Source organism: Dermacentor silvarum, chromosome 7, assembly GCF_013339745.2.
Source record: "Dermacentor silvarum isolate Dsil-2018 chromosome 7, BIME_Dsil_1.4, whole genome shotgun sequence".
In the NCBI taxonomy this organism is placed as follows: Eukaryota; Metazoa; Arthropoda; class Arachnida; order Ixodida; family Ixodidae; genus Dermacentor; species Dermacentor silvarum.
In genome coordinates this window covers 139,184,657-139,201,317 of record NC_051160.1, presented here as the reverse complement: position 1 = coordinate 139,201,317, position 16,661 = coordinate 139,184,657, and the positions used below count along the sequence as shown (strand labels likewise).

The window sequence follows — 16,661 nt, the reverse complement described above, 5'->3', positions numbered from 1 at the left end:
TGTGTTTTTCATGTTTGCAGGACTGGACTGACGGAGAAACAAAATTACTTTTGGGCTATTACGAACAATACTTTGGACGAGTGGGGCCCATGAAAAAATTTCGGAATAAAAAGGAAATGTGGGCACACATAGGTTTCAAGTTGAAAGAAACCCTTGGAGTGGTTAGAAATGAAGTCCAGTGCTGCACACGTTACAAGACGATAATGAAGAGAAAAAAAAACAGCAGTGGCCCATAACAGCAAATCAGGTAACTCCCCAACACCAGTGCCTTTCGAGGATGAGGTTGAAAAAATCCGCTGGCTTGATGACAGCCTGGAGCCGGCGGAGCTACGCGACAGTCATGGGGTTGTATCAAAAAAGGCGAGACACAGCCCCCCCCCCCCCCCTCAACAGCTTCGCTGTTCTCTGAAGGTGGCTCGGACAGCTTTGCTGATGAACCTGCTAGCGTTGTGGAAGTGTCGCAGCCAAGTACATCACAAGGCTCTGCCGTAGAAAAACGGTTGAATGTCAAGACTGCACGACTGTCAACCGCAAGATCCCAAGAAGTCAAACTGTTCTTTGAAGAGATGGAGCGCTTTCAAAAGTTAAAAGAAGAACAAAAAGCTGCTCGCGAAGAAGAAAGAAGGAGGCGCCATGAAGAAAAGAAAGAATACAGAGAAGAGCTGAGACAAGAAAAGGCTCAACGCCACGAACAGAAAGTGGAGCTACTCAAGCGCCTCTTGGGATTACCCGAGGTTAACGAATAGAACCCATGCGTCGGAGTGGTCGGGACATGTGCAGTGTGTTAATAAAATCATTTTTTCCTACGAACAAAGCTGTGTTACACAGCACACCGTGCTGCTCGTTCGTGTGTATTTAGTACAGTATTATAGTTCCAAGTTGGAAAAAGTGCACTATATGTTAAAGCAAGGGCCCGGACCTGCTAAGCAATTGTTGACTCGGGCCCAGGCCTCCTTGGTCATTCCATCAATGTAATTTCTTCTTTGTAGAAGGCATGCCTAGAGGCACAGTAGTCTGCAATATTTTGTTGCTGCACAAAAATATGTATATTTTCGACAGCGGCCACTGATGTGCGAATCTGCACTGCCTGTGCGTGATCATTTTATTGGAAAAACAAAAATCGATAGATTTTCAAAAAGTTAGAGTGATTAAATACAGCGGTAGCAAATAAATTCTGGAGAGGTCATTCACAATTTTTGTGTGTGTTAAGGCATAGTGCAACTCTCTACTGGTTACCATTATTTGTTCAAGCAAGTTGAATATTCGGCCGTAGTTAATCACGCAATCAGTCCAAATAATTAAATTTAAACTTTCAGGTGTCCATTTTTCCTTAAGTTTGCCTACGCAGATGCTGCAATATTTCTCAACATTGGTGAAAGGGATATGAAAAGAAAATGGAATGCAGAAAATTTTATTGTTTCTGAATTTTCCTTTTGAATTATATTTTCGCTAGTTAAGTGGCTCAACCCTCATGCTAGCCATGTATGTTTCTCTAGCACTAAGTGGGTTCCCTGCGACTTCACGTGAGCAAACAAGCAGATCATATTCCAATCCGACTGAAAAATTAGCTACGTTGTACAGTAGGCAGAGTTCAAATTTTCATATTTTGCAAAACAAGGCATTCCTAAATTGTCAACTTAAAAACTGACACCATTATAATGAAGCCAAATAAAGCAATAAAAATGCCATGGTCCGTGTGACATTATGATTGCACATGATCATTAGCCTTGCGGATCACCGTTAAGTAGCCTACAAGACGGGACGCAAGGCAAGAGGCTGCTTTAATGCAGCTTGAAGACTGCCCAGCACCTGTTGATCCCATGACAGTATCTCCACAATAAATGATAATTCGACCTAGCTTCGTATAGGTTCAAGGGCCAATGGGTCGAACAGAACCCGGCCCGTGATGCATGGTACTTTCGTGCTCGAGCCGAGCCGAGAAACTGGCCCCTGCAGTGCTCTACTATATATCACCAAGAGCCACAATAATTTATTGCACTCCTTACACACCTTCCGTTTTCATGAGTTCTTTATTTATAGCACACCATTACTGCTTTCGCAGCACTGCTTCCAGCACCTTGCTCCTCTTTAGTTCTCCCAGTCTGCGCAGCAAAGTTTCTTCGGTTGTCTCGTCCAGGTCATCGGTGCATGATTGTGGGTGCCACAGGACATCTTGAGGTGTTGCATCATCATCGGGTTCATCTGGCTCCAAGTCACCACACTCAATGCATAAGCTATGCAGTATACAAGAGGCAATAATAAACTTGTTCAGCCACTCCACAGTGCGGAGCTCAAGGTAAATTAGTTGCCGGAACCTTTTCTTTAGGTTGCTGAAACTATTTTCTATCAGCACCCTCGTTGCTGAAAACTTGTTAAAATCTATGTGTGCCTTTGACAACGCCTCATAGTCTCGGAAAGGCGTCAAAAGGTATGGCCTTAGGGGATAGGCCGCATCTCCAAGCAGGTGATATGCATTGTTGTCGCATAGTTTTGGCAGTTTCTTGGAAAGTGATGATAGCTTGAAGATTCGAGAATCATGAATTTTGCTCGAGCTTCCTTGGCAGGTGTCAAGGAATCTTCTTTTGTAGTCACAGACTGCTTGAAGGGTTAATGAAAGGTAATGGTGCCGGTTGCAGTAGGTGGAAGAGACCTTGTTGTCTGGGCATTGTATTTTGATATAGGAGCCATCTAGACAGCCAACAACCCCAGGGATTCCAGACACCTGGTGGAAAGTGAAATAATGCTGTAGTCACTGATACATGCAGAGATGCACTCTAGTACAAAACTATTAAAACAATCTGTAGCATAATTAGTTTTAAATATAGGTGAATACCAACCTTCTGAAATTCACTGGACAGTTTTTCCATATTTGAAGGAAATGTCACAACAGATGGACCCATGGTGAGGAGAAAATCAGCCACCCTTAGAAGGATTCTGTGCACAGAGGTCTCCGACAGATCAAAGCGGCTTGCCACCTCCCTCATGCTTGTTTTATTGGCTGCATACCTGCAAATATTTAGAAAAATAAGTGAATTTGAAGAGAAGAATAGAACGCCGGCGTGAATTACAATGCTTTTGCTATGCAACTTATTAAAGCAATGAATTTTCGCTCTTTTCACTCTTCTTTGCGAAGCTAAACATTCCAGTTTGTATAAACACCATGTATGCAGTTTCTGTAAACAGTAGCGGAGACATTGCAGGAATGGTATGCATGTTAACAATATTTCCGCCCTGTTTCAATGTACAAGCGATCACGCAATAACTGTGAAAAAAACTATACGAAGAAAAGTAAGTGGGGAAACAAACGCCAAGCGGTATTCGTCTGTAGCGTAAGCGGCCGGGACGCTTCGTTACAGCGGAACCATTGTTTCACGGGTACAACGCGGGTGGGATGCATGCCTAATCTACGTCCCGTCATGGTGACAGAGTTCGACCGTAGATCACTGCACCCCGGCCGCCGCACAACACTAGTAAGCATATTCTCGACGAGAAGCCGCGCGTTTATGCCTCTGCTCCCGGGTTCGCCGGACGGCAACCTACGCGATCAGACAATAAACGCTTTTTTTTCTATTAATAAACAGCGCGAGAAATGGGCAAAAGCAAAGTACGTTAACATCAGTAAACTCACCATATGAAAGTCAGCACGTGAGTTTCTGCAGATTTTGCGGGCACTCCACCGTGGTTACTTGACGGGCACGCAGGCGACGCAGCAAATCTTGCAATCAGCTGCTCCGCCACAGCTCGCGACAGACGGAAGTGCCTGCGGAACTAGATGAGAACATAACATTGCACAAAAGGATTTTTTTACGCTAGTACCACCTAGGGCTGTACGGTACCTCGTCGTCCGAGTATCGCCGAACGACATCCTCGACGAACCCAATCACTTTAGGCCTATTTGCAGGCAGGCGAAACATCACATCAAACGCCCGTTGACACACAGCAGCGTCACATTCACTGTCGGTGTCGGTAGAATCATCACTGGACTTGGAACTTGTGTCCGAGTCGGAGCTGTCACTACCTAGTAGCATGAACAAAAGCGCACGGCGCGTCGCCGCATCCATGCGGTACATGTTTTCCATGTCTACTGACCGCGACCGGAAACAGGCGACCATGACAGGTAGCAGAGGCGGGTGAAGGAAATACGTCACGCGGACTTCCGGTGAAATCTGCTGATTTCGGCGGAGCAGATATTTTTGCTCCACAGAGCGATCGGGAATCGGCGGCTGGTCACAATCTGCCATTGGAACACACAACTCACGCTCCCATTCTGCCATTGGAATAGACTTGCTCCACACGGAGCAGAAATACTTGATCTGGATCTACCATTGGAATTCAACATCAGTGTGTTTACCGATGGCAAAGGTACAGATTGAGGGACCTTTCGGAGATATCGAGACAGTGGCAGCAGTCTCTAATGGGCTACCGGAGGGCTACCCTTACCTTTTCTCGGACAGCTCAGAGTCGCTACTAAATAAAAGGGGGTGCACATTTGCTCAAGCCCAGGTCATGAATTTGACGAGGTCCAAAGCACGCGAGCTTGCTCAGCAGCTGCGTTATGACGAGGAACAAAGTGAAAAAAAAAAGTGGGTGAAACAACTAGCTCCGGAGACTTAGTTAAGGCCGAGGAGGAAATCCTTCCGATTTCCCCGACAGAAAATCAGGAAAGGAGTAATGCTCATCAGGAACCGCCAACTGGAGAAAAAACAGAAAAAGAAAGCGATTTCCAGGGGTCTGTGTTAGCGCCGACCGCGCATAGCTATGAGCGCATGCTAGGTGTTGACAGGGAAACGCTACGGATGGCGCAGCAAAATGACCCGACGGTAGCGGTTCTGAAAAGCGGAACCAATGAAGGTGTGTCGTCGAAAAACATTTCTTTCAAAGTGAGAAACGGTCTCCTATACCGTAAGTACCGAGATAGGCGAGGGCAATCTTGCGATCAACTGGCGGTGCCGGCACCGTATCGTAGGGACTTGCTAAGCCTTTGTCATGAGCACTCGTGAGCAGGACACCTAGGTATAAATAATACAAATAAAAGGCTCCTGCAGGAATTTTATTGGCCAGGTTGTTTCAGAGAAGCGCAGGATTTCGTCCGCACTTCTGAGAATTGTCAGAGAGTAGTCAAGTCTAACGACAAATGGAAAGCACCAATGGTTAAGGTGCCCATTATTTCAGAGCCCTTCCGCAGAGTTATTGTGGATTTGGTGGGGCCGTTGCCAAAAACAAAAGCGGGAAACCGATACATTCTCACGTTATTGTGCCCTGCAACAAAGTTTCCTGAGGCAGTTGCCTTAAAAGAGGCAACTTCGGTCGACGTAGTGGATGCTCTACTTTCCATTTTTTCGCGCCTCGGTTTCCCGGCAGAAATGCAATCAGACCAGGGAACAGTTTTCATTAGCGCGCTCATGACAACATTTCTCGAGAAATGCGGCGTCAGAATTTTGCGTAGCTCGGTATACCATCCTCAGAGCAAGAGCGTAGAGAGATGGCACGCCGTCCTCAAGAAAGTTTTGAGAGCGGTTTCCCATAAAAGCTAGTGTGACTGGAACTGTTGCCTACCGGGCACGCTTTTTGCGCTGCGCACGGTGCCACACGAGGGAACAGGGTTTGCCCCGGCAGAGCTAGTATATGGCCGAAACCTTAGAGGTTATGATGTATGTGTTTAATGGCGCAAAGGCAAGGTATGGCCAAAGAGCGCCAGGCCAGTGTTCATGAGTTGACAATGGAGCAATGAATTGCGAAAGGTAGATGTGTCGTGGCTGTAAAAGGGCCTAAAAACAATCGCTGTAAAATGCGTAAAATGTATATGTAGTAAAATTATGGCAATGGCTAATGAGGTGCACTATGATCATGAAAGAACAAATTGCAAGATAATGACGATAGACGAAAATATATCACAGATAAATGTTTTTAAAAGCACTACTGCCATGACAGACCCTTCGAAAACGTAAGGGCCTGGAGGCTCGTGCTATGCAAAACTACTATCGCGGCCACATCCTCTGAAGCGAGGACGCGCTACGAAACTATTGGGCAAATAACATGCAGTACAACATCGCTCAGAAAATCCAGAACAGCTTTGGTGTTAAACAGAGGTTCGTTGCCAAGAAACATAGCGGGGTGGAGAGGGAGAGGGTACTGGTACGCTAGAGGGAAGTGTCTTTTTCTCTGTCTTTCGGCTTCCCTGCACTCCACGTACGAGCACGTGGAGCACGGTAAGCCTCTCTCCACATCTAGCACAGGTTGGCGGGTCATTTCCAGTTAAGAGAAAATTGTGGGTGCCGTAAGTATGTCCTATTCTGAGACGAGAGAATAGGACATTAGTTCTTCGTATTTTCGTAACAGGATGATAAGGGCCAATCTGTGGCTTAACTAAGTGGAGCTTATTGTTCGTTTCGGCATCCCACAAGCGCTGCCAGTGGCTTCGAAGTTTCTTTCTCAGATAGGGCTTGAGATCTGTGGCAGGGATAGAAGTTGTAGGGTTAAGGACTCGCGATGTAGTTAATGTGGCCATTTTATCAGCCAGAACATTGCCCTCGATGCCTCTATGGCCAGGCACCCAGCACAAAATAATATGCTGGTTAGACATGTATGCTTTGCACAGAGCAGAATACAGTTCAATGAGTACAGGGTTTTTGTGTCTATGTAGAGTCATGAGGGCTTTTACGACGCTTAGGGAGTCTGTAAATATTATTGATCTTTTGAGTTTTGATTTGCCTATACTCTTCACAGCCGATAAAAGTGCATAGGTCCTCAGCCGTAAAAATGGTTGTTTCCGGGTGCAGTACATCGGACTCGGAGAACGATGGTCCGACTACCGCATAACATACCCCTGCATCTGACTTGGAAGCGTCAGTGTAAAACTGAGTGCAGGAACAGTACTTGGACTGAATTTCCAAAAAACTAATTCGGATATGTGCCTCTGGAGCGTCTTTTGTGACCTCTACAAACGAAGTATCACACTCTATGAGCTGCCACTGCCACGGTGGCACTGGCTTTGCTGGGGCCATCAGAGTATTTCCAGGTAGGGGGATATCTATTTGTTCACTAATTTTCCTTAGACGTACTGAGAAAGGATCTCTTGCTGTCGGCCGGTTATTAAAGAGTTTGGCACTGGTCATGTCATTTACGGTTGAGAAGGACGGGTGTTCCGAGTTCGAATTAACTTTCATGATATAGGTGAGGCTTAGGTACGAATGTTGCATGTCAAGCGACCACATGTCTGCCTCTACATAGAGGCTTGCCACAGGACTTGTCCTGAAGGCACCAGTGGCTATGCGGATGCCTAGGTGGTGTACAGGATCCAGCATCCTTATGACGCTTGGCGTAGCAGAATGGTACACTATGGCGCCGTAATCTAGTCTTGTGAGTATGAGGCTCTTATACAAATTCAAAAGACACTTTGTGTCACTACCCCAAGCGGTGCGTGACAATACCTTTAGAATATTCATTGTTTTCATGCACTTGTTTCTTACATACTGTATGTGTGCCACAAATGTTAGCTTCGCATCTAAAATCACACCTAAAAACTTATGCTCTGTTTTTACGGCCACACGTTTTCCCTGCAACTCAATGTCAGAATCGGGGTGCAGACCCCTCTTTCTGGAGAACAGGACACAGGTGGTCTTTTGTGGATTAAGGCTAAATTCATTCTCATCTGCCCACTTAGACACCTTGTTCAGACCAAGCTGAATCTGCCGCTCACAGACTGCGAGATTGCACGAGGCGAAACCTATCTGTACATCATCGACGTACGTATGCAGAATATAACATGTTTCTTGGGATATACAGACGCAAGGAACTAATTTTTACGATGAAGAGAGTGCAACTGAGCACTACGCCCAGTGGCACTCCAGTTTCCTGCACAAATGGTCTTGATACAGCATTTTCCACACGAACACGGAATGTGCGATTAGATAAATAACTTTCGATGACACTTAACATGCAACCACGTATACCAACGTGTGAGAGGTCTCTAAGTATTCCAAACCGCCAGGTGGTATCGTAGGCTTTTTTTATATCAAGGAATACACAGAGAAAGAACCGTTTACGGACAAAAGCTTCACGAATTTGCGTCTCAATACGTATCAAATGGTCGGCGGTGGATCGCCCTTCTCGAAACCCGCATTGGTACGGGTCAAGCAGTTTGTTTGATTCGAGGAAATCTATTAGTCGGCGGTTTATCATTTTTTTCGAACAGTTTGCAGAGGCAGCTTGTTAGTGCTATATGGCGGTAACTCGAAGCAGACGATGGGTCCTTGCCATGCTTCAGTATAGGAACGACAATGGCCTCTTTCCAGGCAGAGGGGATCTTGCCGGAGGTCCATATAGCATTGTATAGGGTGAGGAGAGTTCTTTGTTTCATGGGGAAGGTGTTTCAGCATTTGATAAGCTATGCGGTCAGAGCCTGGCGCAGACTTGTTGCAACAACTAAGTGATGCATACAACTCAGCAATGCAGAATGGCTCGTTTCCAGTACATTTTCTTTCTAGATTCTGTTTTTTTCTATTGTAGCCTTGTGGCTTTTAAATTTTTGGGAATACTGAGATGAGCTGGCCACCTGTTCAAAATGTGATCCTAGGCAGTTAGCTTGGTCTTCCAGAGTGTCGCCTTGTGTGTTTACCAACGGGAGTGAATAAGTTTGTAGCCCTTTTATCTTATTAACTTTCTTCCAGACTCTGCCCTCATCTGTATACGAGTTTATGCCTGATAAAAACTTCTTCCAACTTTCTCTCCTTGCCTGTCGGCGCGTTCTTTTGCCCTCTGATTTTATTTTCTTAAAATTGACAAGATTCTCCGCAGTTGGGGAGTCGCGTAGCAACCCCCACGCTTTGTTCTGTTTCCTACGAGCGTTCCGACATTCCTCGTTCCACCATGGGACACGGCGTTTGCAGGTCGCACCACTCATTTCTGGTATACATTCAGAAGCGGCATCGATTATGAAAGATGTAAGATACTCGACAGCAGCATCAATTCCCAGCGAAGATATGTCAGACTACGAGATACTACTCGTAAGACATTGGAATTTCTCCCAATCTGCCTTATCGAACTTCCACCGGGAAGCCTGTGGTGGAGGTTCGTTTAAAGTGGTGATCTCAGCAGTATGGGAAAGTGGTCACTCCCGTAAGGATTTTTTATAACTTCCCATTTAAGTTCAGGAAATATAGACGGGGAAGCTACACTGAGATCAATGGAAGAAAATGTTTTGTTTGCGAGATTGTAGTAGGTGGGTTCCTTCTTATTCAGGAGACATGCACCAGAGGAGAAAAGAAATTGTTCGATTAGGCGTCCTCGCGCATCGATACACGTGTCGCCCCACAAGCTGCTGTGTGCATTGAAATCGCCAAGAACGAGGTAAGGTTCCGGTAATTCATCTATAAATGATTGAAACTCATGCTTGTGTAAAGGATAATGTGGGGGTATGTAGAGCGAGCAAATGGTTACGAGTTTACCCAGAAGTACAGCACGAACGGCTACCGCCTCAAGTGCCGTATTGAGTGGAAGTTGCTGACAGGCTACACTTCTTTTGAGTATGATGGCCACACCACCAGATGATGCGGCAGAATCCTCGCGATCTTTTCGGAAAACAATATTCTGACGTAGGAAGTTGGTGTTTTTGCAGTTTAGGTGTGTTTCTTGAACACACAGCACCTTCGGACTAAATTTATTGATAAGTTCTTGGATGTCGTCTAGGTTGTGGATTAGTCCCCTAACATTCCACTGCAATATTGTGTTCATGTTGGAGGAAAATAAAAGGTGCTGTGTGTCTCAAGGGATGTGTACAGCCTATTTTACAGAGCCTATTCCAGGCACTGTAACTGGTGTTCTATCTTTTTTTTGGAGCGTTCTTGGGAGTGTCGTCTCTCCCTAGGCGCTCCGTGTGCCGTCTGAGAAGGAGTTGTGTCCATTTCTTTCTTTCTTCTTTATTTGTTTCCATTGCTCAAAATACAATGGCAGGGGCTAAGATAAAAGCTGCAGTGAGGCAGCTTGAGGTGCCCTTAGCCCCCGTGTTACATGGTGGCAGTGAGTCGCGCAATGAACCATATGCAGAAACGTTACATATAAATTGGAAAGTACAATAACTAACCAATTCAAGATAATTTTCAATAGGGGTACAAGGAAATTGGACAATGGCAAGTACAAACAATGCAGATAGTACACACCTCCACATTACATACACTAGGCAATAGGTAAATAAAAGTGAAAATTACGTACACTTGACGGTGCATAATTAAAGGTGCAAAGAAATGGTGCTAGAATTATATTGGAATAATTAGGAGAAGGAATACGATGAGCAAAAATTATGTCATTACAAACATGTAACAATGCGCATATGTTAATACAGGTGAAAAAGAAATTATGCTTAATTAATTAATTAGGAAAAGGTTCGGATAAGTGACAACAGTTCGGGCCGTGTTATGTTAATGATGTCAATGCCAGCGTCATGAAATGAATTAAGCAGTCTGGGTAATTTATTTTTCGTCATTTGCAAGCCATAGTTGGTTCTTGAAGGGGGTATAGACCAATATTCTCCATGACGGGTAATATAGGTAGCTTTATTTTTTTGCAGACAAGCGATTTCATTAAATACACTGTTTTCAGAGCTTAAGTTTGAGTGCCATATACGAAGGAGAGAGCGGTTATATAGGGAATATATTGTGGGTATGTTGTAGTGTTTAAAGAGGTGCTCAGTGTGATTGTGGTATGGCACGTTTGCTATGATATGTATCATCTTTTTCTGTAGTAAGTGTATTTTCCTGAGGTTAGATTCAGTTGTTGTGCCCCACACAAGGTGTGTATAATTAATGTGTGATGCAAATAATGAGTGGTAAATTAATATTTTTACGGATGTTGGTAGACGATATCTGTTCCTGTTTAGCATTCCTGTGATACGGCTAAGCTTTTGTACTACAGAGTCTACGTGTCGATCCCTGTTTAGCGTACTAGAGAAGTGTGTACCTAATATTTTAATTTCGTTGACTATTTCTATGCTCCCTTTATTCATCTCTAAGGTGTGGCTTTGTGGAATCTTTGTGCCTGTCGCATAAAAAATTACGGCTTTTGTCTTATTTGAATTTATTTTTAGATAACTTTCTGTAGACCATGTGGACATGCTCTGGAGAAACTCGTTTGCGCTATTTATTAAACTTGTATAACATGCCGATGAAATAAACACACTAGTATCGTCTGCATATATGACGAATTTGGCCTTCGGATAGATCAGAACAACATCGTTTATATATAAATTAAAAAGCAAGGGACCAAGAATACTTCCTTGCGGAACTCCTGTTTTTATTTCTCCAGGAAACGATCTAAATATATTTATGTGCACATATTGCTGTCTTTTTCCTAAATATGACTTAATTAACTGCAGTGGGAGGCCCCTGATACCATACGTCTCAAGTTTTGTTAATAATAAGTTATGGTTAATATGATCGAAGGCCTGAGTAAAGTCTATAAATATACCTATTGTCAGTAGCTTCCTTTCAAAATTTTGCAGTATATGGTCTTTCTGGTCTAGAAGTGCTAACTGTGTTGATTTGTTTTTTTTGAAAGCCATACTGAGCTTTCGTGATAATGCGATATTTTTCACAGAAGGATGATGGTATGGTATGGAGAACTTTATTGAGTCCTGAAGGTCAACCCTGGGTTGACGCGGGCCGCTCCCACGTTGGGACTGTCAGGCCGAGCCCTTCAGCCACATCGCGGGCCTTCTGGACTGCCCGTAATTGGTCAGAGAGTGATTCACTTCGTAGCATTTGCCGCCACCATTCTTCTTCCTTGTCACAGTCTGCGAAAGCCGCGGGGCACTGCCAAAGCATATGGTCAAGAGTAATGATGCCATTGCATTTATTACAATTGGTTTGAATTTCCCTCTCCGGATAGATCTTGTTAATAAAATATGGACTTGGGTATGTCCTTGTCTGTAGCAAACGTAATGTGACCGCTTGGGCTCTGCAAAGTTTACCGTGTGGCAATGGGTATTCCCGTCTGCTTAAATAATAATGTTTCGTGATTTCGTTATATGTTAATAATCGATCCCTGTGTTCCCCATGTGAAGTGTAAGCTGCTCGGTCTTGAAGAGCACGGCTAGCACAGAAGGATGATAACTGAATAAATATTATTTTTTCAAGTCCCTTAGAAAAGTGAGGCAAAAGTGATATGGGGCGATAATTTTGTATATTGAGCTTGTCTGCCTTCATGTATATTGGAATGACTTTAGCAATCTTCATTTTTGATGGAAAGATGCCTTCAGCAATAGAGGTATAGATATGGACTATAATGGGGGCTATATCATGTATGACATATTTTATGGGTCTTATCTGCAGGTCGTCTGAATCACAGCTTTTAGAGTTTTTCATTCCCATAAATACAGAGCAGACCTCCTCAACATTAGTTGGATGGAAAAAGATTGTGTTTGAGTTTCCAGGTAAGGAGATAGCGGTTTTCGGGCGCGTATGCGTTTGTGTTTCTCTGTTCAGAAAGTATTCGTTAAACGCATTCGCCATGTCTGTTTCTAGCCCTTCTAGCCCAATTTTTTCAATAGGTTCTGTGCGTTGTGTCCGCTCCATTACATCATTAAGGTTCCTCCACAGTCTTTCCGAGTTTCCTTCACACGATAAAAAAGAGTGTAGATAATAGTTATCTCTGGTTTTCCTTATTTCCTTGTTTAGACTGTTCCTGTAAACTTTATATTCTTTAAGGTCAGCAATTTGACGAGTTTTAATGAACCTGGCGTACAACTTTTCTCGCTTCTTGATTTTCTTTAATAGCTCTCTTGTTATCCATGGTTTTCGACACGACTTGGGTTTGTTGTTTCATGGTGAAATGTTTCTTATACACAATTAAAAAAATTTCAATGAAAATATTGTAGGCTCTTTCGGCATTATTTTCCTCAAGTACGTCCTCCCATGTTACTCGTTGTAACTCTGTTTGAAACGCTGCCATTGTACGCTCATTGATGTTCTGAAATGACCTAGTTATATTTTTGTCTAACTTTTTTATTCCTCGCTCGATAAAAATGCATATTGGATTATGATCACCAACTGGGCAGCTTAAAACAGCGCTTTTTACATATGAAGGATCATAATTTGTAATAAATAGATCTAATGTAGTCTCAGAGGACATTGTGATTCTAGTGCTCGATTCTATAACATTTATGATGATTTGTAGGGTTTATTGGCGCAAGGGCCAGATGTGGCCAAAGAGCGCCAAGCCGATGATCCGTGCTTCTCATGATATATGATGAGTTAAATGCGAGGAGTATATGAAAAACGGCTGTGTAGGGGCCTAAAAACATTCGCTGAAAAGTGTAAAATATACATGTGGTGCAATGTGGCTGTAAAAGGGCCTCAAATTTATTCGCTATAAAGTGCGTAAAATACAAGTATATACATATTAAAAAAAATGAAAGTGACTGATCGTGTCTGCGATGACAATAGATGTTTCACGAGATAGCGATGACCAGTAAAATATGTAGTGACTGTAGCACTAGTGCCTCATCAAAGGCCTTGAAGGCAAGGGCTGGGAGGCACGTGCTCTCGAAAATGGTTTCATTGCAGCTACGACCTCCATGTGGAGGCCGTGCTACAAGTAGCCTGGCCAAATTACATGTAAGGTGTCAGTTTCTGTTAAAAAGTTTAATACCGTTTGAAAAGTGAAAAGAGGTTCATTGCTCAGAAAGAATGCTGGGTGTAACGGTATGTGTTGGAGATAAGCGGAGGGGAAGTACTTTTTCCTTTCTGCCTCTATTTCAGTGCATTGGATAAGAACATGAATAACTGTAAGCCTGTTGCCGCATTTGGTACATGTCGGAGGTTCGCTTCCCGTCAAAAGGTAGGAGTGAGTGGCGTAAGTATGTCCTATTCTTAATCTACAAAGAAGCACTTCCTTATATCTTGCTGTTCTTTCAGATATCCAGTTCCCTAATTTTGGTTTGATAATGTGTAGCTTATTCACTACTGCATTATCCCATTGGTCCTGCCAGTACTTCCTCAGTTTATGGCGTAACAAAGGCTTAAGTTCTGTTGCTGGTATTGGTTTATTCATATCCGTTTCATTAAAAGCGACTGACGTTGCATTTTCGTCAGCTGCTACATTACCTTTTATGCCCCTATGGCCAGGTACCCAGCATAGGACGATGTTTTGGTTGTACTTTAAGGCTAAGCATAGTTGTGTGTATAGATCATTGAAAACAGGGCTCTTATGTTTTCGAAAACTCATTAAGGCTCTTACTACACTTAATGAATCCGTGAAAATGATGACTTTATTGAGATTTATTTGCATGATGTGCTTTACAGCTGAGAGTATCGCGTAAGCTTCAGCCGTGAAAATACTTGTGTTGGGATTTAGAGAACCGGATATGGAAAAAGAAGGCCCAAGAGCTGCATACGCGACACCAGCAGATGATTTGGAAGCATCTGTATAAAACTCAGCACAGCAGTACTTCGCTTGGAGTTCGAGGAAATGTGATCGTATGTGTGCCTCAGGTGCATCTTTCGTTATTTCGACAAAAGAGATATCGCACTCCATGGTCTGCCATTCCCAAGGCGGTGGTGGGCGAGTGGGAGTCATTAGAATATTTCCTGGGAGATGGATGTCTGTTTCTTCTGCCATTGCTTCCAAGCGCAGGCTCAAAGGAGTTCTAATAAGTGAACGGTTATGATAGAGTCTGGCAGCAGACAGGTCGCTAACGATGGAATGACATGGATGCTCGGTGTCTGATTTTACTTTAGTGTAGTATGAAAAACTTAAGAATGTTCTGCGTAGATGTAAGGACCATTCGTTGGACTCGACGTACAGACTTTCAACTGGGCTCGTTCTAAAGGCGCCTGTTGCCAGTCGTATACCGAGGTTGTGGACGGGGTCGAGAATCTTTAGCGCACTCCGAGTTGCGGAATGGTACACCACGGCTCCGTAGTCGAGAAGCGATTGTACAAGACTATTATGCAGGCTAAGCAGACACGTCCTGTCACTGCCCCAGGTTGTCCGAGAGAGCAGCTTAAGCAGGTTGATGGTCTTCAGGCACTTTTCTTTAAGATATTTTAAGTGGGGAATGAAGTTAAGTTTTTTTGTCCACGATAACACCTAAGAATTTGTGTTCAAGGCTGACAGTTAGTCTTTGTCCATTAAGGTTAACATCTGGTTCTGGTAGTACACCTCTCTTGTTTGAGAACAGGACACATGTGCTTTTTTGAGGGTTCAATCTAAAACCATTCTCGTCGGCCCACTTTGAGAATCTATTCAAGCCAAGCTGTAGCTGCCTCTCGCAAATGCTAATATTGCACGACCTGAACCCTATCTGTACATCGTCCACATAGACGGAGTAAAAGAGTGTGCAAGGTAATATGGTGTGTAGGGAGCTCATTTTAACAACAAATAGCGTGCAGCTCAGTACTCCACCCTGCGGTACACCTGTCTCCTGTATGAATGGTCGAGAGTGCACATTGCCAACTCTAACACGAAATGTCCTGTCAGAGAGATAACTTTCAATTGTTCTCAGCAAGTTGCCGCGAATTCCCATTGCAGAAAGATCTCGAATGATCCCGAAGCGCCACGTAGTATCGTACGCCTTTTCCATGTCAAGAAACACAGATAATACAAGCTGTTTGTGGACAAAGGCATCCCTGATGTACGTTTCCATGCGCACAAGCTGGTCTGTCGTCGATCTGCCTTCTCTGAAACCACATTGATATGGGTCTAGTTTTTTGTTTATTTCTAGATAGTGGACCAGGCGCCTGTTCACCATCTTCTCAAAAACTTTGCATAGGCAGCTCGTCAATGCTATAGGCCGATAACTATTTGCCAAAGAAGGGTCCTTACCCTGTTTCAAAATAGGAATTATGGTGGCCTCTTTCCAAGCAGAGGGAATGTCGCCGGAAGACCATACAGAATTGTAGAGACAAAGAAGAGTTTTTTGTGTTTCACACGGCAAGTGTTTTAGCATTTCATATAGAATGCGGTCAGAACCTGGGGCAGATTTGTTGCAGCTGTTTAGTGCTGCCTGAAGCTCTGCCATGCAAAAGGGTTTATTGTATGCCTCGCATTTTGTGCCTTTCCTTTCTAATGGTTGTCCTTCTATTTGCCTTTTGTACCTTCGGAATGTTTCAGAGTAGTGCGACGAGCTGGATATTTGTTCGAAATGTGCGCCAAGAAAGTTCGCCTGATCTTCCATGCTGTCGCCCTGAGGATTCACCAAAGGCAGCGAGTAAGGCTGTCGACCCTTTATTCTCTTCACTCTGTTCCAAACCTTTGTTTCATCAGTGTAAGAGTTAATGCCCGATATATACTCTCTCCAACTCTCTCTTCTAGCTTGTCGCCGCGTTCTCCGACCCTGGGATTTGACCTGCTTGAAGTTAACTAGATTTTCTGCCGTCGGAGAGTCCCGAAGTAAACCCCATGCCTTGTTCTGCTTCTTACGCGCTATTCGACACTCATCGTTCCACCACGGAACACGGCGTTTTGTGGACAATCCACTTGTTACAGGGATACATTTGGAGGAGGTGTCAAGGAGAAAAACCGTAAAATATTTAACCGCAGCGTCTATGTTTAAAGCACACATGTCGTCCCATGATAAAGAAGCAAGGCGTTTGAACTTTTCCCAGTCAGCTGAGTCAGTTTTCCAGCGAGGAAATTCTGGAGGACATTCATTAGACATTGGTGTGCAT

The 16,661-nt window shown here is 43.9% G+C and overlaps 1 protein-coding gene across 1 annotated transcript; it reads right to left on the bottom strand.

Moving 5' to 3' along the window:
• Nucleotides 1–2,010: 2,010 nt before the first annotated feature.
• Nucleotides 2,011–4,079, bottom strand: LOC119459221 (putative nuclease HARBI1). Its single transcript, XM_049671633.1, has 4 exons — nt 3,837–4,079; nt 3,629–3,768; nt 2,838–3,006; nt 2,011–2,722 (listed from the first exon to the last, which is right to left on the bottom strand). Exons 1-4 carry the CDS (start codon nt 4,077–4,079, stop codon nt 2,048–2,050), a joined length of 1,227 nt encoding a protein of 408 aa, XP_049527590.1. The 3' UTR covers nt 2,011–2,047.
• Nucleotides 4,080–16,661: the final 12,582 nt, after the last annotated feature.

Coding starts and splice junctions, on each gene's coding strand:
- LOC119459221 (XM_049671633.1), bottom strand. CDS start 4,079: ATGGAAAACATGTACCGCATGGATGCGGCGACGCGCCGTGCGCTTTTG. Junction 3,007..3,628: donor CACGTGCTGACTTTCATATG/GTGAGTTTACTG, acceptor AAATATTTGCAG/GTATGCAGCCAATAAAACAA. Junction 2,723..2,837: donor TGTCCAGTGAATTTCAGAAG/GTTGGTATTCAC, acceptor ACTTTCCACCAG/GTGTCTGGAATCCCTGGGGT.